The sequence below is a fragment of the Anser brachyrhynchus genome (genome assembly GCF_964034855.1).
Source record: "Anser brachyrhynchus genome assembly, chromosome: 28".
NCBI lineage: Eukaryota > Metazoa > Chordata > Aves > Anseriformes > Anatidae > Anser > Anser brachyrhynchus.
This window is the reverse complement of record NC_137721.1, coordinates 3,242,321-3,268,979: the sequence shown is the minus strand read 5'-3', so window position 1 is coordinate 3,268,979 and position 26,659 is coordinate 3,242,321. Positions and strand designations below refer to the sequence as shown.

The following is a 26,659-nucleotide window of genomic DNA, read 5'->3' as shown; positions in this document are numbered from 1 at the left end:
GTCACGTGGAGGGGGCGCGGGGAGGCTTCGGCGGGCGCCATGTTGTGTGGCCGCGGGCCGGGCCGGGGATGGCGGGGGCCGGCAGCAACTGGCTCTCGGGGGTCAACGTGGTGCTCGTCATGGCCTACGGCAGCCTGGTGAGGGCGGCGGGCACCGGGGGGGGGGGGGGGGGCGTGGGGCCCGTCGGTCCCGTCACGGGGTGGCGGCGGGGCCCGGAGGCCCCGGTGCTCGGTCCCCGCGGGGCCCGCGCCCGCTGTCTGGGGATCCCCGTGGGGCCCGGCACCGAGTGTCCGTGAGGCCGGGCACCGGGTCCCCGTGGATCCCTGTGGGGCCCGGTACCGGGTGTTCGTGGGTCCGCGTAGGCCCTGGGTCCCGTGGGTCCTGTCACCCGGCGTTGGTGGGGCCCGTAGGTCCCAGTCCCCGTGGGGCCCGCACCCGGTGTCTGGGGATCCCCGTGGGGCCGGGCACCGGGTGTTCGTGGGTCCCGTCACCCGGTGCCTGCGGGGCCCGTAGGTCCCGGTGCTCGGTCCCCGTGGGGCACGCACCCAGTGTCCGGGGGTCCCCTTGGGCTGGGTACCGGGGTGTTTGGGGGTCCCCGTAGGGCTGGGCACGGGTGTCTGGGGATCCCTGTGGGGCCCGGTACTGGAGTGTCTGTGGGGCCATGCACTGGGTCCCATGGGGCCAGGTACCGGGTGTTCGTGGGGCCGCGTGGGTCCCGGTCCCTGTGGATTCCCGTGGGTCCTGTCGCCCGGTCCCTGGTGGGGGTGGGCCCAGTACTGCGTGGGGCTCCCGTAGGACACGTCCCGGGGTGTCTGTGGGGAGCAGGTGTGGGGTTCTCGTGGGGCTGGGCTGGGGGCCTGTAGGGTCCTGCACAGCACCGGCCCCACAGCGTCTGTGGGGCAGGGGGAGGACGTGAGCTGGGGCCTCTGCAGCCAGCAGGGGGGTGCTTGTGGGGCTGTCCCGGGTGTCCGTGGGGCTCCGGGTGGGCTGAGCGGGGTCCTGAGACCGCTGGGGTTTGGGGGAGGGTGTGGGGCTGGTTGTGGGGTGTCCGGGGGCGCAGCTGGGTGCGCTGACCGCCTGTCCCCCCGGCGGGGTCTAGGTCTTCGTGCTGCTGTTCATCTTTGTGAAACGCCAGATCATGCGCTTCGCCATGAAGTCCCGCCGCGGCCCCCACGTGCCTGTTGGCCAGCACGCGCCCAAGGTTGGTGCCCGGGGGTGGGGGCGTCCCTGCCGGGGTCTGCTCCGAAACGGCATCGCCGGGAGCTGCTGAGGGATGGGTTTCCCCCTGCTTTACACCAGAAAGCCCTCAGGATTTGCCTATAATCATCCTTAGAATCCTACTGAAAAAGCGAGTGCTCTAAATTCTTTGTGTGGTTTTTTTTTCTGCTCTGCAGGATTTAAAGGAAGAAATCGACATTCGGCTGTCACGGGTGCAAGACATCAAGTACGAGCCCCGGCTGCTAGCTGAGGACGACAGCAGACTTCTGCAGCTGGAGACGCAAGGTACCCCCTCGCTGGACGAGAGCTGGAGGACAGCAGGGACGCCACCCAGCCTTGTTCTGCCGCGGCAGGCTCTGTCTGCCTGCGGCGGTCGCTCCCCGGGGGCTGAGCTGCATCGCTGGCCTCTCCTCGGTGCTGCCATCGCGACCCCGCGTTTGGCTGGCTGATCGGAGACGGTGTCTCTGCGCCCTGCTCCCGTCCACTCTCCCCACCTCCCTTTTGCTGCCGAGTCGTGCAGAGCTTTCAGTTTGGGTTTTCTCTTTCCAGGCTGCTATAACTACCTGTACAGGATGAAGGCGCTGGATGCAATTAGGACATCTGGTAAGCGAGAGCACGGTGGGAGGGAAAGAGAGGGGAGAGAGTGCGTGTGGGAAATAAGGGTGTGCGTTGGGCAGCGGTCCCGTGGTAACGCACGGCCCTGTTTGGGGAGCAGCAGTCACTAAATCCCCCCAGGGTGCCTGAGGGCCGGCTCCGCTCCCACGTTGGAAGCAATCAGCAAATGGAGGCAGCGGAAGCGGTGGGAAGCTTCGTTAGCCACGAGCTCGTCCCACTTTGTGGGTAAACACAAGCGTTTGACCCGTCCTTCAGGCGGTGGTGTCGTGCCTTCTTGTTTCCTAGAAATACCATTTCATGCGGATGGCAAATACCCAAAGTCATTAATAGGGAAGAACTTCTGTGCCTACCTGCTGGAGCTGAGGAATTCCAGCGCCTCCTTCAAAGGCATCCGCAAAGCCTTGATCGACACCTTGCTGGACGGGTACGAGAGCGCCCGCTACGGCACCGGGGTAAGCGCCGGGCCCCGCGGGGGCTGCTCCTGCCCCCCGGCCTGCTGGGCTGGCGGGGCTGGGATCGCGCAGTTCCCTCGGCCAGGCTTTGCAGGGTCTTTTCTGTTTGCGTCCAGGTCTTTGGGAAACCAGAATATCTGAAGTACCAGGATGCTCTGAACGAGCTGGCAAACATGTGAGTGTTTCTGTCCGGCGTGTGGCTGCTGGGGGACGGTGTTGGCTTCTTGGGCCTCGGTGGCCTGTGAGCAAAGATGGGATTTGGGGCACAAAGCCGGCCTCTGAGAAGCAGGCTGTTCGCGCCAGTCTGTGCTTCCAGGTTTGGTTATTCTTTACAGCCTGTCTCTTGATGCATTTTGGGGTCGTTGCTAGGTCGCATCCGCATTCCTGCTCGCACCTTTGAGCCAGGGACTGTGGGGAGGGGCCGCATCCTTCCCCTGCCGTGATGGTGCCTCTCTCTGCAGGACCAAGGCCCGGGGAGGCAGCAGCCAGCGGCAGCACCAGTCGGCAGCCAAGGACCTCACTCTCTCCCCCGAAGTCTCCAACCCCGCCACCATCCAGGTCACCTACCTGCCTTCCAGCCAGAAGAGCAAACGTGCCAAACACTTCCTGGAGCTGAAGAGCTTCAAGGACAACTACAACACGCTGGAGAGCACCCTGTGAGCGGGGCGGGGAGCGCTGCTCCGGGGACCTGCCGAGAGCAGAGCCCCTTGCTGGGTGCAGCTTAGTGTCCTGGGCGAGTTTTGGCCGCAGGTCAGCGCGCAGGCGGCGCTGGGAGGAAGCGGCCGCGCTCTTGGGCCTCCCTCTTGCACGACGTCGGATACAAGAGCTCGGCGGAGGCTCCGTTTCAGCTGGTGGAGCTCACCCCGCGCCGGGAGCCCGTTTCAAAGCACTGTGCCCGCCCGCCAAACCCGGCGGGGATCGGCCTCTGCGGCCCCCCTGCATCAGGCTTGGGCGCGCTGCGGGCGTTGTTCTGGCTTGGAGGCCGGCAGCGCCTCGGAGCCCTGGCCCTGTGAATAAACTCTGGTTAGCTTTAGCTTATTTATAAAAGACATCCCCCCCCCAGCCAGCGCTCTCTTCCACCTCTCCTCTTCCCCGTGGCGGCCAGCAGGGGCTGATGCTGGCTCTCCGTCCTGTCTGTGTTGAGCTCAGGCTTCGGAGCCGCTCGTCTCTCCTCTCCAAAGACCCATGAAACGTTTTCCCCGTGGCACCGTCGCTGCTCTCAGCCGGGTGTGCGCCAGGGGGCCTGGACGGAGTGTAAATAGTTTGGCGGGCAGTCCTCCCCGCGGCGGGCGAGGTGCCTCTTGGGGCTGCGGTTTCCATCCTGCAGCTGGGCCTTCGGGGACGTCTCAGGCAGACAAATACCAGCTTCAAACGGCCTGTCTGCCCGGCCGGGGGGTTCCTCCTGCTCTCACCAGCGCCTCGTATGCCAGCGGCCACCGAGCCCAGGGGAAGGGGCTGCTGGCGGCGGGGGGAGCCCAGCTCGGGGCCGAAGCTCGCAGCCCCCGGCTCGATGTCGGCGTCCTGCCGGCAGCGCCCGCTGCTCGCCGCTCACCGCAGCGCGTGGGGCAGGAGCTGTGCCCCTTCCCCGGGCCTCTGCACTCTTTTTAATTGCTGTTTAATAAAACAACAGTTACCCCGAGCTGGATGCGTGCCACGGGCCTTTGGCTGCCAGGAGCCCTTCCCTGCGGGATCCAAGGAACCAACGGTCACCACGGGGCTGTCGCTGCGCTGCCGCCTTGGTGACGGCAACGCCGGTCTGGGGGACGTTGGTAACAGCCTGGCTGGGGCAGGGGGCGGTTTTGGATTCCCCACGGCACCGGCCATGGCTGCGGCGACCAGGCAGACCCTGTCCCTGCGGCGGGAGCAGGTGGGGACAGTCACGGTCCTGCGTCCCCCGTCGCATGGGGAAAGCCCGGGCGGGTTCGAGCCCCCCAAATGTGTTGTTGCAGGTCCTGGCGAAGGAGAGCGCCTACGCGGAGTGGCTGCGGAGGTAGAGCCGGCAAAGGGGGTCCCTGGGGGGAAGGGGTCCCAGCAGGAGGGGGGGGGGGCACAGCAGGGAGGATGGGGACCCCGTGCTGCCCCACTGTCCCATCGCCCCATCCATCCCGTCACCCCACGTCCCCGCAGCTGGGGGCAGGCGGCCGGGGAGCACCCCCAGCGCCAGGAGCGGACCTGGGCCACGTCCCTCGGGGCGCTGCGGTGGAGCCTCGCGGTGGAGCTGTGCCTGGCCTCCAAGGAGCGAACCACGGTGAGGTCTGCTCGTTTTCGGCAAGGTGCCCTGCCCGGGGCGCCTGCCCCTCGTCCCCGGGGTGCTCCCGCCTCCGGCACCCTCCTGCCCGGCAGCGGAGGGCTCAGGACCCCTCGCCGGCACGCCGGGCAGCAGGAGCGTGGCTCACCGCTGGCCCCGACGCCCCGCAGGTCCGACGGGCCGCCCTGCACCGGCTCCTCCAGGCTGAGCACCGGCAGCACCAGCGGGAGCTGCAGCAGCTCGGGAAGGCTTTCTACGTGGAGCGGCTCTGAGCGCACGGCCCGTCGGGCTCGGCCCGGCTGGCAGCAACGGGGAATAAAAGGAGTTGAGCGAGACGGGGCTGTGCCCGCTGGGTTCGGGGGCAGCCGCGGGGCAGAGGGAAGGGGCAGTGCGGCCCGATCCCTGCGGCTGGGATCCAGCAGCATCGCCTGCGGCCCCTCTGTGCCAGATCCTGGCACGCGGTCCTGGCCGTGGCTGTGCCAGGAGATGGCAGCACGGCCACCGCGCGCCTGCTCTGCTTCTCCCTGACTGTCCCACATGTGGACGTGGCACCGGCAGCCCCTTGTGCTCCGTGGTCAGGTCCCGCTCCCGCTGCGGTGCCCGGTGCCAGCCGCACGCCGCTGTCCCCCCGGTGCTGGGGACGGGGCTGGGGTGCAATGCTCCGTGGCCCCGCTCACCGTCTGGGCACCCCCTGAGCCCCCGCCTGCCCCTCGTCCCCGCTGCCTGCGCCCGACCTTGGTGTCTCCCGGCCCCAGGGCCCATCAGCGCCTGCCCTGGCTCAGTTTATTGACAGGGCTGGGGGCCGCCGGGCCGGCACCCCCCCGCCAACGGCCCTTCATTAGCTCGTCTGTCGGGTCACATCACATCACCGCTGCCGCACGCAGCTCCCTGCGTCCCGGCCCCACGCTGCTTCCACGTGTGTCCCTGCCGTCCCCAGCGCCACCCTCCCGGCTGTCAGAGGCAGCCTGGGCAGGGGCTGTGTCCCCGTCCCCCCGTGGTACTGGGGCTCCGGCCGCCCCACGTCCTGCCCCACGTCCTGCCCAGCAGTTCTGGGCCCCGCAGAGCCCCCAGCTCTGTTCCCTAGGCCGGGAGCTGCATGTCCCCTGGTGCCAGGCACCCCACGACGCCCTGCGTGCCGTCCCACAGCAGGTCTGGGGTCCTGTTTTGTCACCCAGCCGTACCCAGGGCAGCGGGGCCACATCCTCACGAGGGACGGTGCAGGAGGACACAGGCGCCCGCCTCCTCCAGCCACCCATGGAGGTGTGCTCCTGCACACCGTGCGTCCTCGGTGGCTCCCCCAAACCAAAGGCACGGGGACAGGATGGAGCAGGAGGGGACGTGGGGCACAGTGTCACAGCGCCGGCCAGGGCTTGTCCTTGGGCAGGGTCACACGCAGCCCCGCAGCAGCGGGGAGCCCGCCGGGACGGGGACGGCTCCCCGGTATCGACATCCCCGCTAATGACGGCGGCGTGTGACCGGGGGCAGGAGCAGGCGGCGCGGGGCCATCGACCCGTATCGACCGGCCGCGCTCCACGGCAAGGGCGCGGGGCTGCGCAGAGGGGGCAGGGGGACGTCGATGGGTGGTAATTAATGGGAACGAGGCCACGTGCGTGGGGCCGGGGCGCTCGCCGGCCGCGTCCCCCCGCCGGCTGCAGCTGAGCACGGTTATAAACGGCGGCCAGGCGGCCCCCACGCCAGAGCCGCCAAGGAGCCCCCCGAGCTGGCCCAGGTAAGGCAGCGATGGACGCGGCGACCCCTCGGCCCCGGATGCGCAGGGACGGTGTGAGCAGCGCTGCCTGCCGTGCCGTGCCGTGCCGTGCCGTGCCGTGCCCTGTCAGGGGACGCCCTGCTCCAGCTTCATCCCCGCTGCATTTTGCCTCTTCTTGGCCACCAGATCCCCAAGGATCCCAGAGCCGATGGAGCAGGAGCCCACAGCCGTGGACACCGAGGCCAGGGCGCAGCACGTGCGGAGCCCCCAGGTCCAGCCCAGGCAGACGGCGAGGAGTTACGGCCCCGCTCCGCCTCGCCCTCTCTCTTTCTCTTTCAGGCAGCCGAGCCCCGGGTCCCGTCCGCCTCCGCCTGCCCCTGCCTCTGTCTGATATGTTTGATATTAGGTTGTTTTATTGGAAAACCAACTAAATATCAAACATATTCTTACAGCGCCAGGGCCGCTCAGCACCGACCCGCCAAGATGCCGCCCGCGCGGGCTCAGCACTCGCCACCTGTCCCCTGCCCACACTGGGACGAGCGCGGGGCGAAGGCGCGTGGCCCCGTGCCCACTGCTGGCTCCGCTGCCTTGGGCCAGCGGCTAATTACGGCTCCCGACGGATGGAGCCAGGGGGCATGGCAGCAACCGGGACCCTTTGTGGGCACTGAGCCCCCCCTGGCTCCCTCCTGCCCCGCTCAGCCCCCAGATCTGTCCCCGGACGGGTGCAGCCGATGTCCCCTGCGGGAGATCCCAGCCGGGCTCGCAGGGCTGGCTCCAAGGAGGCCGATAATCCCCCGGCAGCGTGGGAAATGCCGAGGAGCTCGCTCCCTGCCAATTCCTCCCTGCGCCAGGGGAAATTGCTCCTCCGGATGCCAACAGCATCTTCAGCCTCGCGGCTGAGCACCAGCGTGGCCAGCGGGGACTCAGGGGGCTCCTGGGGGGCTCGGCTCCCCCCGCTGCTCCCCGCTGAGCCAAACAATTTGGGCTGGGGGCTGCTGCTAAGCTCCTGCTCTTAAAATAGCAGCGGGCTGAGCTCGCCCTTTGCCACACCACCCCCGGGCACGGATAAATGTCAGCCTGGGGTGCCTGGTGACACCGGTGACATGGATGGTCTGAGCCCCCGCTTGGGTGCAAACGGGGGGGGGCTTCACATCTGGTGCCACGAGGATCTGGGTCGGTGCGTCCCCAGCAGGTCGCGGGGGCCGTGGAGCGGTGGCACCCACTCTGTGTGTGCCCAGCAGTGCCACCGAGCCCCAGAGGGTGCCAGGCTGGGGACTGGGGCCCCCAAGCCCCCCCTGCCCACCCCAGCGGTGCCAGCACACACACAGGGGGTGCCCGGCGGGGTGGGACACGGTGTCCCTGTGCTGCCAGCCAGGGTGTCCCCTTGCACGGGGGGGCGGCGGGCAGCCAGGACAATGCGGGACCCCCTGCTCGCAGACCTGCCGCTGCTTTTTATAACTGCCCCAGCTGTCCTGCAGGAGCCCAAATAAGGCCGCGGCCACCCGGACCCCCCCACGCCAGACAATGGGTCCCGAGCAGAGACTTTTTGGGAGCGCGGGGAGGTGGCTCGGCCCAAGAAAGGCAAAGCCCCCGCACCCAGCGGGCAGGGGCGCGCTGATAAACCGGGCGGCGGGGCGGCGGGCAGCAGTGCCACCCCGCCTGCCCCCTGCCCGCCCCGCTGCCTGCTGCAGCCCCCCTGAGCCCCGCCAACGATGGAGGCCATCAAGAAGAAGATGCAGATGCTGAAGCTGGACAAGGAGAACGCCCTGGATCGGGCGGAGCAGGCGGAGGCCGAGCAGAAGCAGGCGGAGGAGCGGAGCAAGCAGGTAGGACGGGTGGCAGGAGCACAGGGAGGGGTGTGGGTGATGGTTGTCCCCGAGCTGCACCACGGAGCCCTGCCAGACCCATCACAGCGTGGGAAGGGGGCCCAGGGTGCGAGAGATGCTCCGCAGAGCTGAGCCATCCAGGCTGGGGCTTTGCGGGCAAACCCAGAGCGATAAAAACCCCAGGGCAGAGGTGAGGGGCATGCCGTGGGGCAGCGCTGCTCATGGCAGCCCCGTCGTGGGCTGCCCACGGCTCAGCCCCCACCAGTTTGGGTGGTGTCGGGTGGTGTGGGGCCGGGAGGGAGCCCGTGGGGCAGAGCTGGTCTGGGAGGAGAGAGGGAAGTCTCTCCCATGGGGTGGGAGCTGCTACCCTGCGGGGGTCCCGGGGGTGTCCGCAAGGGGTGACGGCCACTGCCCTTCCAGCTGGAGGATGAGCTGGCCGCCATGCAGAAGAAGCTGAAGGGGACGGAGGACGAGCTGGACAAGTACTCCGAGGCCCTGAAAGACGCCCAGGAGAAGCTGGAGCTGGCGGAGAAGAAGGCGGCGGACGTACGTATGGGGGGCAGGGGACAGAGCGGGGAGCTCTGACGGCAGCCTCCCCGCAGAGCTTGGCCATCCCCGCAGCCCTGGGGACGGAGGACGGTCCCCGAAGCGGGGCAGGGGGCCGGGGCAGAGCCGCAGGGAGCTGGGAGGAAGCTGGCAAGGGGCTGGCGGCCGCGAGCGGCCCCTGGAGCGCGGGGTCAGTGTCCGGCCCTGCAGAGCTCTGAGTCACGGCTGCCGGTGGAGGAGCCAAACTCCAAAGAAGGACGGAGCCGCTCGTCCCCCCCGGGGGCAGGCGGGGGCCGCGTGGGCAGCGCGACAACTGCACAGTCCTGCTATTGTTGGCCGCCCTTTCCAGGAAAACAATGGCGCGAGCGGTGCAGGGTTTCGCCGCCCGGCCGCTCTCCTGGCAGACACGTGGCGCGATGTCCCCGTTTGTCACCTGCGGGGATCGGGTGGCCAGAGGGGCTGGCACCCTCCGGCACCCGGGGGGTCGAGCACTCGTGGGCTCCCCGCTGGGAAGACGCAGATCTCATGCAGCGCAACCGGGAAGAACCCCAAGCCCCGGTGCCTGGGCTTGCTTTGCTGCGCTGTCCCAGCTCCAGTTATCATAACCAGGACCCCCGAGCCCTCCCCGAGCCCCCAGGTGGTTCAGCAGCCCCGTGGCTTTGCTGTCCCAGCTCGGGAAGGCGCTGAGCTGGGGCTCTGCACACCAGGCACAGCGCTGCCTGCGCTCACTGGGAGCCCTGTCCCTCCTCACACCCTTCAACCTTCCCTCCGCTGCCCTCCCACACCCTCGCGCCCTCTCCCTGAAGCTTTCCTGCCCCTCTCCATCACTGCGGCACTGAGGACCACGACCCTGCTCGCTTTGCTTTCCGTTCGTCCCCGTCCCGGCTGCCCTGCGGCCCGTCGGAGCAGAGTGGGGACTGCGGCCGCGAGCGCTGGCCGTGCCGAGCTCCCCGGGGAGCGGACGCTGCCAGCCGCAGGCAGCGCTCGCACGTGGGTGCAGGGTCGGGCCCTTTCGCTCGCCAGCTCGTCCCAGGGGGCCGTGCCCAGGCGCTCGGCCAGCCAAACGTGTGCAGGGCACACGCGAGCCCTCCAAATGTGCCCCTGGGACTTGGAAGAGGTGGCGGAGGCGGCCCCGCGGCCCCACCAGCCTCCGGCGCTCCTTCCCTCTCCGTCTGCCCGACAGCCTCGCTGCGAGCACAGCCCCAGGGCCCGGCCGTGTTTTTGTCGAGCATTTTGTGCCCTAACCCCAAACCGGAGGGTTTTAGCCCGGGCTGACGCCGTCGCAATGCCGGATTTTGGCGCACAGCGGGGCAGGAGCGAGGCAGCAGCACAGAAGGCACGGAAGGGAGCAGGACAAGTTTTTTTTTTCGGCCTGTTTTTGGGGTGACACTCGGCCCCGTCGGCAGCGGTTGGGGGTTCGGAGCCAGGCACCCGGGGCAACCCCGAGGACGGGAAGCCGGTGACCGGCAGCATGGCGGGGAGGGGGGCCGCGGGGTGAGCTCAGCCCCCGGGAATGCGCAGCCGCCGGCCCGGCCGTGCCCGTATAAGGCCCGCGGGGCTGCGGGACGGCCCGGCCCCGGTGCTCAGCGCCCCGGTGCTCAGCCGTGGGACACCGGGGGCTGTGGGGGCCGTGTGGGGCAGGGCAGGGGCTGGGGGGCACAGGCCCCGTGTTCCCAGTCCTGTGTGGGGCCGGCCCCGGTGTCCCCAGGCTGCTGCGGGGCAGGGCCCGGAGCACCGAGGCCGGTGTGGGCCCTGCCGGTGCCCCCGGTACCGTGCATGGCAGGGCCCGGTGTCCCCGGTTCCCCTTGGGACAGGGCCTGGTCCTGCAGGGGGCCGTGCCCGGTGGCCCCGCTCCTTGGGGGGGGGGTGCCTTGGTCCCCCGTGGGCTGTCCCTGGTGTCCCCGGTACCCCGTGGGGCACGTCCCGGGTCTGTAGGGGGCTGTACCCGGTGCCACCGGTACCCTGGGGGCTGCCCCCGGCATTCCTGCTCCCGGTGGGGCAGGTCCTGCTCCCGGTGCCCCGCTCCTGTTGAGGCAGGTCCCAGTCCCGGTGCCCCTTTTCCCAGTGCCCCCAGCTCCTGGTGGGGGCTGTGCCCGGTGCCCCCACTCCCTGTGGGGTCGGTCCCGGTCCCGGTGGGGCCGGTCCCGGTCCCATAGGGGGCCATGCCCGGTGCTCCCGGTGCCCCCGGTCCCGGTGGGGCAGATCCCAGTCCCGGTGCTCCCGGTCCCGTAGGGGGCGATGCCCGATGCCCACACCCCCGGTACCCCCGGTCCCGGTGCCCCAGGTCCCGGTGGGGCCGGTCCCGGTCCCGTAGGGGGCCATGCCCGGTGCTCCCGGTCCCGCTGGGGCAGATCCCAGTCCCGGTGGTGCCCCCGGTCCCGGGGGGGGCCGTGCCCGATGCCCCCCCTCCCGGTGCCCCCGGTGCCGGCGGGGCCGCGCCCGGTGGCTGCTCCCGGTCGCCACGGCAACACCGGGGGGGGGAGGGGGGGGCGCGGGGGGGCGGGGCGTGCCGCATCCGGACCGGGGCGGCGGGGGCGCGGGGCGGAAGTGACGTCACGGCCGGTCGGCGGGGCCGGGGCGGCGGGTTCCGGTATCGCAGGGCGGGGCGGGCGCGGCGGCAGCGGCCGGGACCATGGCGGGGGCCACCACGATCGAGGCGGTGAAGCGCAAGATCCAGGTGCTGCAGCAGCAGGCGGACGACGCGGAGGAGCGGGCGGACCGCCTGCAGCGGGAGGTGGAGGCCGAGCGCCGCAACCGGGAGCAGGTACCGGCACCGGGACCGGCACCGAACCGGGAACGAACCGAACCGAACCGCACCGGACCGGGGGGAGGCGGCGTGGGCCGGGCCCCGCGAGCTGCCCGCGGCCCGGCCCGGGGTGGGGGGCGGCGGGGGGAGCCCCCTCCCGGTGCTGCCGGGCCTCGGGGGCTCGGTACCGGGGGCGCCACCGGTGCCGTGCTCCGCTGTCCCGGGGCTCCCGTTGGGCTCCCGGTGCTGGGGCGGGGCGGTGGGGTTCGGCCGTCGGCCTCGCTTGGGGGGGGGTGGGGTGCGGGGGGGCTTGGCCCCGGTGCGGGGGGAGCCGCGGGGTCCCCTCCCCGGTACCGGGACCCGGGGGGAGCCGGTGCGGGCTCCCGGTGTGCGGGGAGGGAGCGGCCCGGCCATCTTGTGGCGGCCCCGGCGGTGCCGTGGGAGCGGGGCAGGGCTCGGCGGGGCGCTCCCGGGCACCGAACGGGGCCGGGGGGGGGGGGGGGGGCACGGGGCGGCTCCCCCCCCCCCCCGGTCGTGTCCCGGTACCGCGGGGTCCGAGCAGCGCCGGGGGCACCGCGGGAGGCGGCCGGGGCGGGGTGGCCGCGCACATCCGCGCCGCGTGCGCCGATTCTGCCCGTTCTGCCCCAAAACTGCGGCTTTTCCGCCCCGAGGGCCCAATCCTGCCGTCCCCGGGGAGCAGCTCGGTGCCGCCCGGCCCCGAGCGGGGCTGGGGGCGAGGTGCGGGAGGAGCGGCGCTGTGCGGGAGCGGCGCTGTGCGGGGAGACGGGGGGGCCACTCCCAGGCCCCGGCCGGGCTCTTTCTTTGCAGCCACATAAGGAATTCTCCCGCAGTGGCGGAGTTGTCATGGGAACCCGCGTGCTTCCACCCGGCCTGCCCGAGCCTCGCCGCACCGGAGCGAATCCGCGCTCCCGGCCTCGCAGTCGCCGCAGAGTCTGGGGCCTGGCCCCCCGGCTCCCGAGGGATTTCCCTGCTCCGATCTCCGCGGGCTCGGGAAGCGGCGCTGAGCCCTGCGCTGAGCCTCGCGCCGGCTCTCTGCGGCTCCCCGGCTCGGGGCTCCCTTCCCGGAGGAAGGAGGAACGGGAAGGCGCCGGTGGGCGGCGGGGCTGCCTGGAAGCGGCACTGCCGTGTGCGGGGAAGGAAGGCAGAAAGGAAGGATCAGGCCCTTGGCAGCCCCCTGAGCAGGGCAGAGGCGCTTCGTGGCAGCGGGGGATTTTCTTGGGTGGGTTTCGCGCTGCCCGCAGGAAGCCGGGGCTGGGCGGCGAGGTTCAGGAGGGCAGGAAGCAGAGGGCTGGTGTGTCTCTGTCCCCTGGGGGAAGGAGGAGGCTCAGCGGCCTGACAGCTCGCTGCCTCTTTAGGAGGCAAAATGCGTGTGTGCCAGGCAGCCTCCTTCCCAGTTCTGCTCAACGTATCGTTTCGTTCCTCTTCGAGCAGACCACTTCCTCCTCCGGAGGAACGTGCTGGCTGCTCGGCGGGGCCCGGCCGCCCCTGCGGCAGCCTGCCGGCTCCTCTGAGCGTCGCGGTGCCGCGGGCTTCCGCGGGGAAGGGCAGGGCACCGGCACCCAGCCCCTCCGAAAGCAGCTCGGGGTTCCTGCGCTGGCTGCGGGGAAGAGCTCGCCAGCCTCTCCCGGGCCCGAGTGTGGTTTGTGTCAGGCCCCGTTCCAACACTGGCCTCTTTCATCGCGCTGCTCCTCCTTCCTTGGGCATTGGCGGGCTCGCTTCGAGGCAGTGCGTCCTCGCAGGCGGCTTTGTCGCAAGCGGCTGGGATATTTCATACGTGCCCGGCATGTGCCTGCGCGCTGGCCTCTGTGGCGGATCACCGTGCTGCCCTGAGATGGCCGCAGCGCTCTCCACCTCTGCAGCAGTGTGGAAATCCTACTGGAGGGGATGCCGGCTTCTTCTGGGCTGGCCGAGACGAGGTGTCGGTGTCCCCAGGGCTTCTCGGTGTCCGCTCGGGGCTCGCCACAGACCGAGCCTCAGACGCCTTGTGGCTGGTGGCGATGGAGCTGCAGCAGGCCTGGCTGGGGGCGCGCGACGCCTTCAACCTCGCGGGTTCATTAAACCCTCGCTCCTTCCCGTGGTCACACTGCTGGCAGCTGCGCGGAGCCCGCGGGCTCTCGGCAGCTCGCGACTCCAGAAATGAGGTGGCCGAGGAGCGGCCTCTCGGGGCTGCCGGAGGCTTTGGCTCTTGCTGTGGGCGGATCACGGAGCGCGGCTGGCTCCTCGCAGTCTGAGCCCCCGGAGCTGCCGGCGCTGCGGAGCCCGGTCCAGCGCCAGGCAGACCCCTGAGCCCTGTTAATCAGCTCGGGTCGCCGATGAGAGGGCTTGTTCCGAGCAACATTCCCGTCCAGATCACATGCGTAAACCGACTTGGTGCTAAATAGTAGCTGTCAGAGGGCGCTGGGATGGTGGATGAATGGGACTGATTGATGGCCTGGCAGGATTAGAGCAGCTGCGGAGAAGACACATTAGTGTAAGTCATCTACTTAGTGCTTATGGCTTCAGCTGTCACGTCAGCTCGAGCTGACAGGCGAGAAACCTGCATGGGGACTGCTGCGCAGCCAAACCCGTGCTAAATGTTGCAAGGCTCAACTTGCAGGCGTCTGGGAGCGCAGGCCTTGGTGTAAAAAAATTGGGCAAAGCCCCTCGGCTTCGGTTCGCTTTCCTGCGCGCCGCCGCTGACCTGCGGGCAGAGCTCGGCTGCCCCGCACCGGCTGCTGAACCTGCTGCGGGCTGAGTCACCCCTTCCGCTCCCCCCAGGCTGAGGCAGAAGTGGCATCTCTGAATCGCCGCATCCAGCTGGTAGAGGAGGAGTTAGACCGGGCCCAGGAGCGCCTTGCCACGGCTCTGCAGAAGCTGGAGGAGGCGGAGAAGGCTGCAGATGAAAGTGAAAGGTGAGCAAGGGCTGCTGCTCTCGCTCTGAGTCCCAGGCGTGTTCCCAACTGAGGGCTGGGTGCCGGCCACCTCCTGGGCTTCCTGGAGGGTGGGAAGCGGCCGCCGCATCAAGGCAGGGTGTGGGAGCCGGTGCCCGCTTATGCAGAGCCGCTCAAACAGTGCTGCTGCCCTCGGGAATATCGCAGAGCCTGAGGCTAAGGGCGAGTGGTGCTGCCTGCTGCTGTGCAATGCCCCTCCGGGGGAGAAGGAAGCGGGGTCTGGGAAGCCCTGGGTTGGTGAAGGGTGCTGCTGGGGCTCGGGGCTTCTTCCTGCTGCGCCCTCCCCCCTGGCAGGGAGCTCCCGACCTGGGAATGTGATTTAGAGGGGAGCGGTCCCATCAGAGCGCTTCCAGTTGGCCGCTGCGCTGCGCAGCCTGACCCAGCTGACGTCCTGCCATAAGGACTTGGCTCCTGCTGCCTCTCGGCCTGGAAAGTGCTTGGCTCGCCCGTGCGGAGTCCCTGCGACATCCTGACTTGTTCTCAGCAGCGTTTCCCGTGGTCCAGGAGCCCAATGAGCTGCTGGAGTAATGCTCCGAGGAGCAGTTAGCTCTGAGCGGGCGAGGCTGCTGCGTTTGCCCCAGCCCAGCAGCGCCTGCTTTCTGCGCTGTCCTCTGCGCCCGGAGCTGTGCTGGCTTGTGTGGGACCGTTCCATACATCACCCCTTGCTGCGCTTTTTTTTTTTGGGGCAGAGGCATGAAAGTCATCGAAAACAGAGCTCTGAAGGATGAGGAGAAAATGGAGCTGCAGGAGATCCAGCTCAAGGAAGCCAAGCACATCGCGGAGGAGGCGGACAGGAAGTACGAGGAGGTGAGGCTCGGATGCTCTCGCGCGGCCGCCCCTGGCCGGGAGCGGTGGCTCCTCTTCCTGCAGACAGGGCTTTTCTCAGCAGACGTGGCGCAGGGAGATCCCGGCTCTTTGAGCTTCATCGCCGTTTCCCCAGCCAGAGGAACTCTGGCAGCGGCAGTAACTCCTGCAGGCGTTCCCTTCCGGGCCTCGCGCGACCTACCAGTGCAAAAATCTTCCTTGCTGTGACCTCTGATTCTCCCCCCCCCCAGGTTGCCCGGAAATTGGTGATCATAGAAGGAGATCTGGAGCGCACTGAGGAGAGAGCTGAGCTTGCAGAGTCGTGAGTAATCTGCTCACGTGTGACTGGCATGTCTACCTTCGCATGGGAACTAACACTAACAGCATTTCTAACCTTGTTACACAAGGCCTGAAGTACAGGGTGGGTTTAGAGCTGCAGATGAAAGAGTTGGGAGTGTGCTCCTGCTCTGAGCAGGATCAGATCCACCGGGGATGTGAGTTTGTGTCCGCCACAATCAGCACGGTGTGCCGCGCAGCGGAGCTGTTCCGCCCCCTTGCACGGAGCGGCTCCCTAGGTGGCGAGGTCAGAGAATCCTCCCCCGCTCGGTTTTTCCCCAGCACTGCTCCGTACGTCTGGTCACTGGCTCCCTGCACACCGCTACGGGGCACACGAGCGCACGGTGCTTGTCCTAAAAGGGCCGAGGCCTGCCATGAAGCAGCACGCAGGATGTCCAAGAGCACAGCTGGGGCCGGGGCTGCTCTGTGGCCTCGAGTTATTTTCAGTAACCACTGCAGACGTGAGCGCTGCTGCTCAGCAAGCTAAACAACTTCTGCTTGGAGCAGAGACACCGGCCGTGTGGTTTGGGCTCCTTTCACGTGTCTGGATGCTTGAGCAGGTCCTCGAGGAGCTGGTCAGGGCCTTTCTGTACCGTGGGCCTTGTCTAACAAAGCTAGCATGCGTGCAGCTGTAGCACTGTGCTTCCTGCCCAGACGTGCATGTCATGACCATGACTTCTTTGTGTTTTTCCCCTGCCCCCTTTTTTGCTCTGCGGTATTGTGTTATCGGTGCTCCTTTTGACCCTTGCCCCCACCTGGCTTGTGCCATCATGCGACCGTCACTAACAGTCGTGTCCGGGAGCTGCAGGAGCAGATCAGAGTGATGGACCAGAACTTGAAGTGTCTGTCTGTTGCCGAAGAAAAGGTACTAACCGTTCCCTTCTCGACCCATTAAACCAGAACTCTTGTGGTCTTCTTGCTACGCTCCTTCCCTCCGCTTCATTGCGTCTTTCTCTCCTGGAATGTTCTGTCCTCTCTGCCCACGAGCACTCCTGTCTGAGTGGCGGCAGCTGTCCGTCTGTCCGCCAGAACAGCTTCCCTCCTTACAGCAAACCAGACGTGCGGCTGCTACGTGAAGGTGCCAGGGCTGGCAGGAGTCTGTGTCCACGTCTCAGCCGCTCAGCCCGGTGCCCTGTGCGCGTGCTGGCGGCATATCTAAAAAATGACCTTGGAGGCCTTGGAAGGGAGCTTGCTTTCTGCAGAAGTGCTTCAAAGCAGGGTCCCGTCCAGTCTGATCGCAGGCAGTCTCCTAAAGAACTCCCTGGTCTCCCTGCACATGGATTCACTTCTCGTCTCTCCTGTCTTTCCCTCCCACTTCTTTTCCTTTTTTCTCCCCTCTTTCTTTACAAAACCCCACAGTAAATGTTCCGAGCTGGAGGAGGAGCTGAAGAATGTCACCAACAATCTCAAGTCTCTTGAGGCTCAGGCTGAGAAGGTAGGGCTGCTTTTCAAAGGGCCAGAAACATTTCTGTTTTGCTAGAAGGGGGTGTGACAGCGGAGCACCCACTGGGATGGAAATAGTGGAACTTTGCAGCCTTAAGCAGCAAGGAGAGCTAACGGATCTCAGCGCAGGGCTGATGCTGCCTGTAGGAGCTGGGAGTGCGGGAAGCCCGCCGGCCCTTCCCTGCCTTGGGGCAGACTCGAGCGGCCGAGATGTTTATGCTGCTGGGATGAGAATTTTTCTGTGCCCGAGTTTCTGCGTTACGTACGTGGTGTGGGACTTGCTGTCTGACCCGGTCCTCCTGGAGCAGGGTAGGGGTGTGAATAAGTTGGAAGTCCGTGGGCACGTGCACGGCAGCGAGGAGTTTAAGCCTCCTTTTGTAGCCGTGGCTCTCTGGAGTGGGAGATGCATGGGGCTGCTGCTGGTTGCTGACATCTCTCCTTTTCCACAGTACTCTCAAAAAGAGGATAAATACGAAGAAGAGATCAAGATCCTGACTGATAAACTCAAAGAGGTGAGTGACCGTGTCGGGATGGCCTCTGATCGGTGGGAGCACCCTCAGGCTGTTGCTTCTGTGGCCCCTTGTACCCCCAAGCTGTTGCTGACCGACTCGCTCCTGTCTGGCAGGCGGAGACCCGTGCTGAATTCGCCGAGCGGTCTGTGGCCAAGCTGGAGAAGACCATCGATGATTTGGAAGGTATGTGCTGGGGATGGGGAGCCAAAGACTTTGTGGTGATGAGCTGGGGAAGGAGAGCTCCTTGGTACTGGGAGCAAAGCCTGGCTCAGCCTCTGGGGTGAGGCTGGTGCCTCTTAGGTTCTGGGGCTGTGCCCTGTGCATCGGCTGGAAACAATTCCCTGGCCGTGCTGCGGCAGGCCTCGAGCTTTTGATCCGAGCACCTTGCCTTGTCTGACTGATAGGACAGATAGCGCGGCTGCTAGCCTTGGTTGTGGTGTCCTCGGGAGCGTAACTGGATTCCTGTGCTCCAGCTTAACCCAATTTGAGGAGTGGCGTAGGAAAAAAAAAAAACAAACACCATGAACTCCACAGGAATTGGTTGCGATTACATACCTGTGTGTGGAATCCCATGCACGTGGCCATCTGCAGACAGCGTTACTGCAGTCGGTGGGTCATGAACCAGCCCCGGGAAGACTCAGACTCCCCAGCATCGGTTCAAGATAAAGTCACCAGAATTCCCACCCGTGCAGTGCGGTGGTCGGCCTGGGCTGAGGCCGGGCTCCCCTCCTCCTCCTGGTTTCACGGAACTCCAGGAGCACTCCTGAGGCTTGCCGTTGCAGAGTCCTAACTCTCCCCGAGCCACGGAAGGAGAAGGCTCCACATGCCTGCCTTAGCTCCGGGGCTGTGGCTGGATTCTTCCAGAGATAGCTGTGGCTAGAGCGGCTGCGCTGGCACGCCAGTGCTCTTACAGGCCTCCTGCCCCAACCACAGCATGTGCCTTAGTGGTCGTTCAGTGCCAGGTCTTGGAGATTCAAAGCCACATCCTACAGTCTGGAGTCACTCAGGAGTTTTATCTAGAAATAGCAGCGGTGTCAGCTGAGCCGTTCCAGAACTGCAGCCAAGCAGCAATCTGAGCCACCTCATGATCCGGGAGAACCGCAAAAGCTCCGAGTCCCTGCGTGCTGCCCCTGAAACGCGTTGATGGGGGGAGAGTTGGCTCCAGTCTCCGGCCTTGCTGTGGAAGTGACCTAGTTTATGACAACTGACAAAGTTCTCTGGGCTCCGCGAAGCAGTTAACAACATTACCAGCTGTATCGCAGCCTAGGCAGCCAGTGCTGGGAGGAGCCCGTGCCAGCGCTGTGCAATGCCAAAGGAGTCCATCAGTGCAAGTTTCAAGGCTGCCTCCTCCACGGGAAGGTGGGTGATTGCCAGTCTGCTCCATTATCTGATGGAGAACGCAGGTGTGGCCCGTCTGCTCGGCGTATCCTGCTGAGCTGTGTACGCACATAATGGGAATTCCCTCTGATGCTCAGGACTATTACTTAACTGACTTCTCCCAAACAGGTTTTTATATTGAAACCGAAGGTGAGAACAAAGCGCTTCCATCGATCCGTGCCTGCCTTAGGTGTTGCAATCGCCTCCCCAAGTGGAGTTGCCCTCCCTGGTACTCCTCCTGCCCATGGTTCTTGCTAAGCTAGCCGGCAGCTTCTTCTCACGAGCTGGTGGGGTTGGAGCTCTCGGCTCTGCTCCCCTCGGAGCTGGCTTGGAGTCCTGCAGGGCCCTTGCTGGTCAGGCTGCCCTCGGGCTGTCTGAAACCTCCCATCCGGCGCTCAGGAGCGACCGGAGTCCAGCAGTCGTGGTGGCTCCACATCTGACTTCATTTTCTTCTGTTCACAAATCCCACACTGCTTTTCCTGCCCCAGGGTGTTGGAAGAACTCCTCTGCCTTCCCTCATTGTTTCCCTTTTGTTCTCCTCCTAAACCTCTTCTAGATGAGCTCTATGCCCAGAAACTGAAGTACAAAGCAATTAGTGAGGAACTGGACCACGCCCTGAATGACATGACTTCCATGTAAATATGAGCTGGCTGGTGTTTGCCTCTCGCTTCAGCAGGCTAGACCGCCGGAGCTTGCTTGGTTTGCTGTGATTTTCATAGCCGGAGAATCAATGGCACTGTGTTGTCTAGGTTACTTCTACAGATCTCTGCCCCTCGGATTGAGGCTTCCCCGCAGCATGCTGTGTTCTAACTCCAGGGCCTTGTGAGCTGCATGTGTAACACCAAGTGCTGTGCTGGCCTGGCAGAGTTCGGACCTGAACTCCAGTGCAATTCCCAGCCCCGCTGGGAAGGGCTTAATGTGCCTTCGTTGCCTGCTGGAGCCACTGGGCCACGGTCTCGGGATCCTTCCTGGGAGAGGCTGTGGGCAGTGCTCAAGCAGATGCCTCAGGAATTGCCCTAACAGGCTTGAGATGGGCTGGATCGTGAAGTGATCTGTGGAAGTAGCTGACCGCGTGTTCTGCAACTTCGCTACTTGGCTTCTTGTTGAGACTGGCGGTGGGTTCTGCTAACAGCTGCTCTGCACAGTCCTTACCACTAACCCAGGAGAGGCCAGGTACTTGCGCTGCAGAGAAGAGCCTTAACGCTAGCGTTCGAAAGCTCCCTGAGCAAAGTTTGCCGTGCACAAACACTTACGTTTCTCTTAAAACTAGTGTCTCCTTCTGTTTCACACAGATAAGTCTTGCGATTCCAAACTCCACTTTGGATTTGCCTCTCTGCTTGGTGGCTTGTTCTGCATCTGCACCCTGCACTCGTGCTCTCCTCATCTCACTCTGAATTCCAGTACCTTTTTCCAGTTACTGTGCACAGGGCATCCCTGGGAATGAGTGCTGTACAGACTCTGAAGCTTGACAGCAGCAGCAGCCCCCAGTTATGCTGCACTTGCTCCTAAACAAAGCTCCCTCTGTTTGACCCGATGTGCCAGACACTGCCGTGCTCTGAGGGGCTGCCCTTTTCAATGTCTGGGTGTAGCTGGGAGTATGTTGTTCTCATCTGCATATCTTGTGTAGAGCTATAAAGCTCCTTTTGTATTTCTCTTGCCTCTTGCTTGAGCATGATGTCACCTTTTTTAAGGAAAAACAACTCTTGTACAAACTGAATGGAACGGCTGGTGCTGTTGAGAAATGGGTTTCTAGTGACCACTTGCTGCTTTAGAGTAACTGTTGCGATGTTGCCTTCAAACCAGTGTAACCTTGCCCGCGCTGGTGGAATACACAGACTTCATTAACGCACTAGATTTTCCCCTTTGGGTGTCTTATTGGCTCACAGATGTGCATCGCAGCCCTGCAAACGCTGCCTCGGTGCACGGCACGCTCTGTAGGTTCGGGTAGGCTGCTGGGGTTTGTAGCCAGAGGTCCTCACGCTGTCTGCTTCAGGAAAATGTTCCTCACCTGCCTGCTCTGGCATTCACTGGCGCTGGTTGCCAAACGCGGGCTTGCAGCGGGAAGTCGCCGCACCCGATAGTCACTGAGGTCGCTGGCAAGTTGTGAAAGCTAATAAATATTGCATAACTCCGGCTGGTTTCCAGCTGGGCAGGGCTGGGTGGGTGCTGTGCCTGCGGGGGGGATGGATGGCTCCTTGCCTCAGGGAGGAGAAGCCCAGGGCTGAGGGCAGCAGGGCCAGGGCATCCACGCACAGCAGCGCTCCAGCTCCCTGCGTGGGGCTGAGGGTCGCAGGATCCTCCTGGGAGCGTGGCCTGCAGCGCTACACGGAGCTCTGCGGCTGGCAGCAAGCACCTGGCACGCGTCACTGCTGGTTGCTCGGGTACCGTAAGCACTGATCAGCCTCGTAACCGTGCTGCCTTACGGTGGCTTGTCCGATACTTCTTCCCTCCTGGGTCGGTTTGTCTGCCACAGTGCCCGAAGAGCCCTTCAGGAATCGAGTTTTGGTGAAATGGGACACCTCCCGTGGTTTCCTGAACCTCAGGTTTGTGCGCACTCCGCTCTCTGCACAAGTGGCACTGGCAGCGAGCGCAGCCTGGACGTGCCGAGCTGCCCCAGCCTGTTCTCACTCTGTCTTCTGCGTCGGGGCTGTCCCCTCTCTGCTGGTCTGGGCAGGGAAGGAGGGAGCACTTGCAAGGAATTCCCGAGAGAATAGCTTGGGAAGGGCTGGCAGACGGTGCTCTGGCTCTTCAGGGTAACAGCTCTGTGCCCCCAAAGCAGGAATCCTCTCGGTAACCAAACCTGCAGCTGAATTTTGGGGGGGGGTGCTGCGTCCTGTGGGAGGGGCAGGGGTATCTCACAGCTGTCTGGGCGAGGGGAGGCCTCCAGCCTAGCGTTCTCCTGTTGGCTCTTACCAGGCGGGAGGCAGCATCGCGCTCCCTGCCCTTGTGAAATGGGCTCTCTCCTCGCGGGGTGGTCTCGTCGGCTCGGGGCCGAGCGGGGCGGGTGGCCCCCCGTTGCACGGCGGTGTCGCAAGCGACGTTCTCGAGGGCTGGGCTTTGGCAGGCCCTTGCCCTGCTCGTCCCGGTGGAACTCCACGCTGGCTGGATGGGTGGTGGGTGATGCAACTTCTGCCCTGGGAGGTTTTGTGAGGCTTCTGGTCTGACTGGATTGCTAGGCTTGTGCAGGCTGGTTACCACGAGCCGAGCTGTTAACCCAGGGGAGCTGTGAGTTCAGATAAGCTGACCAGGAGGCACAGGTCTCGGAGCTCCCCGTGGCCTGTAAGGCCGCCCTGCAGGCTGGGCGGGGAAGGGAGCAGGCCAGACGCTGCAGCTAGCCCCAGCAGCCCTGAGCAAGTGCTCCGTGTCGAGAAGCCATTCCCGAGGTCTCGGGAAGGTCACGCTAATTACCCCAGTCAGTCTGCTCCCTCGTGGGTGGATCGTCAGGTCCCTGTCCGCAGGCAGGAATGCTTGCTTGGAGGCTGGGAGCTGTTGCACCAGCCTTGAGCTGCTCGTACTTCTGTTGGTGGCAGATCCCTCCCATCCTCTGCTCTTCCAGAGACCCGGGACCAGCCCACGTCACCTGGGGCTGGAGGCTGCCATCAGGGTGCCCAGCCTACCTGCTCCGAGCAGGGTCCCTAGCACTAGTAGCCCACGTGCAAGGCAGGCTCCGGTGTAGGCTGGCACCGAGTGTACTTGTCTGCTGCACCACAACTTCCCTCTGCTTGTAGTCAAATTGCAATGGGGCAGAAATTGTCAGCTGCTCTGGTTGTTCCTTGGTGGCTTTAAAGAAGGGACAGTCGGCGTTACCAGCTCCTGTCCTGCAGCGAGGTGTCACTAGGGCGGGTGCTGAGGGCTGAGAGGAGCTGGGTGAAGGTGAAATTCCCTCTCGTGTGTGGCTGTCGTGGTGGAGGGACTGAGCTAGGTCTCTGGGGCAGGGGGCTGTGCTTTGGCTGCTCCATGTGAACACTTGAGTGTCCTGAACCTAATGTAGCCAGGTCTCGCTCAAGAGCAATTATTCGTTGGACAAAAGTAGTGAAGAACAGTGTAGACCCCCTTCAGAGGGTGCCATAGATTCCTGGGGATCTTAGACCTTTGTAGTAGTACCAGAATCTTGTAACCTTGTAGTACGAGAAGGATTTGAGAAGAAGCTTAAGGCCAGCAAGAGTTGCCGTGCTGTAGATACTAACTCCTCAGGCAACGGCAGCACGCTGTGCATATTGCTTCAGTTTGTGGTGATTGTTTCTACCAGGCTGGAAGCCCCTGTTATAAGGATTTTTCACTGCATGGAATTCCCCCAAATGCAGGAATGGGAACTGTCAGGCTGGGAGGATGCTGCCCGTGGAGACAGACAAAAACAGATGCTCAGTAGGTTCTCTGTTGTGGCTGGTGGGCTGCAGGGCGGTGGCTGAGAGGTGACCCGAGCTGGGAGAGGATCGGACTAGTACTCCCTTTCCTTTAGATACTGTCTCCAGTCCTTGTTTAGTCATGGTGGGTTGTTAGCATGGCACAAAGTCGTGTCCTCTGGGTTAGGTAAGATGCTGTCATTCTCAATTCTGCTGTCCTTAGATGCCTGTGTCCCTGTCCAGCTGCCTAAAACCCTCAGTCCTACTGCTGTGCCTACTACTGGGTGGTGTGACGCGCCCTGGAAGGTGCTTCTTAGTTCAGCTGCCGTAGGACTTCTTTCTGCAGGGTACTCCGCAGGCTTAAAGCACATCCCAGGTCTCTCTCCTTACCTGGGTACGGTGCAGCCGAGCCTGCAGGCTCCTCTTCTGGTGTTCTTCTCTTCCTTTGCCTTCGCAAGCCCTTGGCAGCACTTCCATTTCTGCCCACACTTGGCTTCCACTGTGATCTTCTGAGCTGAAAAGCAAGTTAGAGTAACACAAACCTTTGTTCTTCCCAGCTTCATCTGTGTAATAGCCTAGACTTGATCTTCAGAGGCACGTGCTATGGAGACAGGTTATTTGATGTGCTCATCTTGGTACTCTACTAACCTTCCCTTTCTCTCTTTTTCTCTCTTCCTCTTGTTTCCCCTAATCCTGTTGCTGCTGCAGAGCGCCTGTACAGCCAGCTTGAGAAAAACCGCCTGCTCTCTAACGAGCTGAAGCTAACGCTGCATGATCTGTGTGACTGAGAAGGGGGCCCACTAATGCCATTAAACAAGCTTATTGCGACCACCAGTGCTGTGGACCACAGTGAAATCTGATCACTCTTAAGACTGGCAGACTTGCAAATTTTATGCAATTGCTGCTGTTGAATGGGGCGGTTGAATTCATCCTCTAACTTATTTTATTTAAGAGCTCTTTTTATAAAAGGTAATCTGTATTATTGGTGAAGAAACCCTCAGACTTGGCAGTTCTTTGAGCGGTCTCGCCTGGCTCCTCCATGGAACCAGAACTGCTGCACCCACCAAGAGAGGCGTGGGGTGAAGTTAGGCTTGTCTGCTAGAAGATACCTGTCAAGTGCTATGGCTTAATCTACTGTTAGCTGAATGACTATAGGATTTCCTGCTGCATGGAATGATGGCTTCTAACAATAAATGACTGACCTTGTGGTCTAAGACACTGCACACCTGTAGTACTTTCATATATAGCCGAGTCCCGACCTAGATAGAAGGCTTTGGGGGAAGTAGTTATGCCCAGGGCCTGATCCCAGTGCAGTTGTGGAGTCTCAGGATGGGTTGGGAAAGCTCAGGGACATTTTGAAACCAAGTCCCTGTATCCATGACATGAAGCTGTCTCTTGAGTGCCTGCAGGGAGTCGTTAAACTCTGCAGTTGCTAGTGCCTTAGGAGGAATGCTTCTTGCTGTGTGTGCAGCGTGCTCTTTCTGACCTTGGGTTGCTGCAGCCCCTCGGCAGTCCCCTTGGGAGCGGGGAGGTGGGGAGCAGCTTTGAGAAACTGCCTGTGCCTAAAGGACATCTTTCTACAGCCTGTCTATCCAGTGTCCCGGCGTGTGGATTTCTTCAGTGGCCAGGGTGGGCTCACCTATGGAGTAAAGCCTACCTAGAGTGCTAGTTGCTGATCTGAGCTCTCCTGGCTTAAGGAACATGTGAGAACCGACTGTGCGAGCTGCCTGTAGTTCTGGGCAGAGTTGTAGCACCTTTGCTCCTACTTGCTCACTGCCTGCTGTTCCCTGAAAACAGCCTCTGCCCCACTGTCCTTGGTTGTCTGCTCCCTGCTGCTAGGTAGTTACGGTCTTGGTGACCAGCTTGGCATCACTATCCTGTGCTGGGGGGAAGGGGGGCACAATCAATTGGAATTCCAGGGGTTGATTTTCTAAGTGTTTAATCTTCAAGTTGCTCTTGGGTGGCTTGCTGGGCCACTGGGGACTGCTGTCTGAAAGTGTTGAAGCCCTGGCGAAAGCTAGCTACAATCTGAGGCACCTGCATGCAAAAAACTGCCTAGAGCACTAGCTAAAAGTACCTCCTGACCGTGCCAATTTGGAGCACCAGCAGCGCGAGAGACGAGGGCTACAAATGAGCCAGGTAACTTCAGAGCTTCTAGCTGCAGCCAGCCAGGCACCCACGGTCTGAGAACTCGCTACGGCAGCGTGCTGGGAAGGGGCTAGTGCAAGCTTTCTTTGGCGAAGGTTTCTCGGTTGTCTTAGGCTGACTTGTAACTCTTAACTCTTGCTTCTTGCCAGATAAACTGAAATCCACCAAAGAGGAGCATCTCTGCACGCAAAGAATGCTGGACCAGACCCTGCTAGACCTGAATGAAATGTAATGGATCCCTGCCACTGCCTCCGCCACACGATGCCATGGGGGGCCAGCCCAGCCGCTGCTGACCTCTAACCCTTGGGGACCAGGGTTTACTTTCTGTTGCCAACTTGACCAAACACAAATCTGCTATTTCACCTCAGGGTTAAAGGTCATCAGGTTGGGCAGAGCTTCAAACAGCATTATTAAGGGAAATAAACAATGCAATAATGTTTGGGGAGCATGTTTGAGATGTATACATTTTGTAACTACCTTTTTTTGTAGCAACCATTGTAAACATTCCAAATAACTGAGGCTGGTGAGCAACACTTCAAAAGCTCTTGGCTTTAAACTTTGATATTAACCTTCTGTTAGTTAGCTCTGGGCCCCTCTGCTTTGGCAGGGGAGGAAGATGGGTGTGATGGTTCCTGGCTGTGGGCCGCTGACTAGGAGAGTAGGGCTAGGAATGGAGGCCTGTTGGGAAAACTTCCACTCCAGGAGCTGTTTGCCAAAAGAGCTGTTCAGTTTTCAGCTTTAAGGTAACTCTGTTGTGGAGAAGCAACTTGAGCAAAAGCAGACTTTTTTTTTTTAAAGCCAAGCCTATTATCTGAACAATTGAACCTTCACAGGGGTTGTTTCCCTTCCCTCCCCCCAGTGTTGGCCACTTCCTTTCCCGGTAGGCTTAGAGAAGCCACGGCCCCGCTAACACATTGCTACACAGGGGTTGAATTTGCCTTCACTAAGTGCTGATGCACCAAGCTTTATCACTCATCGCTGGGTTAAACTTAACAGCTTAAGTACAAAAGTCTTGTTTTCTTTGAAAAGTTCTGCCTACCCTGGGGGGGGGAAGCCGAGGCCTTCCCTCTCCTGGCCAGGAGTGCTCTTAATGTCTTAATAAGGTACAAGCCATCTTGCTGTGCAGTGTTGATGTAGTTTTTGTGAGGCGTGAGTGTGGAGATGTCGAGCTCGCGGTGTGTAGCTTGTGGTTCGAGCATGCTGCTTGGTTGTAGCAGTTCTAGGGGCCAATCTGGAGAAAAGAACCATATCAAGTGTTTTGATACTAAATTGAGAAATTGTATTACTGTCTTTTGAAATAAAAACCAATCCCTCCACGCTGCTGTCCCCTTGCAGTGCTTTAGTGGGTGAAGGGGGGCTGGGGGGGATGGGGGCGGCGCCATCTTT

General features: G+C 63.1%; 3 protein-coding genes across 28 annotated transcripts; all 3 read left to right on the top strand.

Annotated features, from left to right (window-relative positions):
- Window positions 1-6: 6 nt before the first annotated feature.
- On the top strand, window positions 7-3,924 carry LOC308183839 (protein C1orf43 homolog). The gene is made up of 7 exons (XM_080570317.1): window positions 7-137; window positions 1,100-1,201; window positions 1,395-1,503; window positions 1,768-1,821; window positions 2,119-2,285; window positions 2,402-2,460; window positions 2,747-3,924. The coding sequence occupies exons 1-7, from the start codon at window positions 69-71 to the stop codon at window positions 2,943-2,945; spliced, it is 759 nt and encodes a 252-aa protein (XP_080426443.1). The 5' UTR covers window positions 7-68; the 3' UTR covers window positions 2,946-3,924.
- CFAP141 (cilia and flagella associated protein 141) lies at window positions 3,709-9,989 on the top strand (the record flags this gene model as incomplete). 2 transcript variants are annotated; one of them, XM_080570288.1, is made up of 4 exons in its annotated part: window positions 3,709-4,152; window positions 4,235-4,275; window positions 4,413-4,533; window positions 4,704-9,989. In XM_080570288.1, 4 exons carry the CDS (start codon window positions 3,709-3,711, stop codon window positions 4,803-4,805), a joined length of 708 nt encoding a protein of 235 aa, XP_080426414.1. In that variant the 3' UTR covers window positions 4,806-9,989. The 2 variants fall into 2 exon arrangements, with proteins under 2 accessions (XP_080426414.1, XP_080426413.1); XM_080570287.1 differs by having other exon boundaries at window positions 4,413-9,989.
- On the top strand, window positions 7,784-26,589 carry TPM3 (tropomyosin 3). Of its 25 annotated transcripts, none has more exons than XR_013942509.1 (12): window positions 11,164-11,377; window positions 14,138-14,271; window positions 15,000-15,117; window positions 15,366-15,436; window positions 16,810-16,885; window positions 17,343-17,405; window positions 17,519-17,588; window positions 19,339-19,417; window positions 21,256-21,325; window positions 23,683-23,738; window positions 24,709-24,828; window positions 25,423-26,589. XR_013942509.1 is itself a non-coding variant. In XM_080570303.1 (11 exons), the coding sequence occupies exons 1-11, from the start codon at window positions 7,954-7,956 to the stop codon at window positions 25,429-25,431; spliced, it is 930 nt and encodes a 309-aa protein (XP_080426429.1). In that variant the 5' UTR covers window positions 7,791-7,953; the 3' UTR covers window positions 25,432-26,589. The 25 variants fall into 25 exon arrangements, 20 of the variants coding, with proteins under 20 accessions (XP_080426434.1, XP_080426429.1, XP_080426432.1 ...); XR_013942511.1 differs by lacking the exon at window positions 16,810-16,885 and adding an exon at window positions 16,240-16,315 and having other exon boundaries at window positions 11,165-11,377; XR_013942507.1 differs by lacking the exons at window positions 11,164-11,377; window positions 21,256-21,325; window positions 23,683-23,738 and adding exons at window positions 7,791-8,067; window positions 8,488-8,613.
- The last annotated feature ends 70 nt before the right edge of the window (window positions 26,590-26,659 follow it).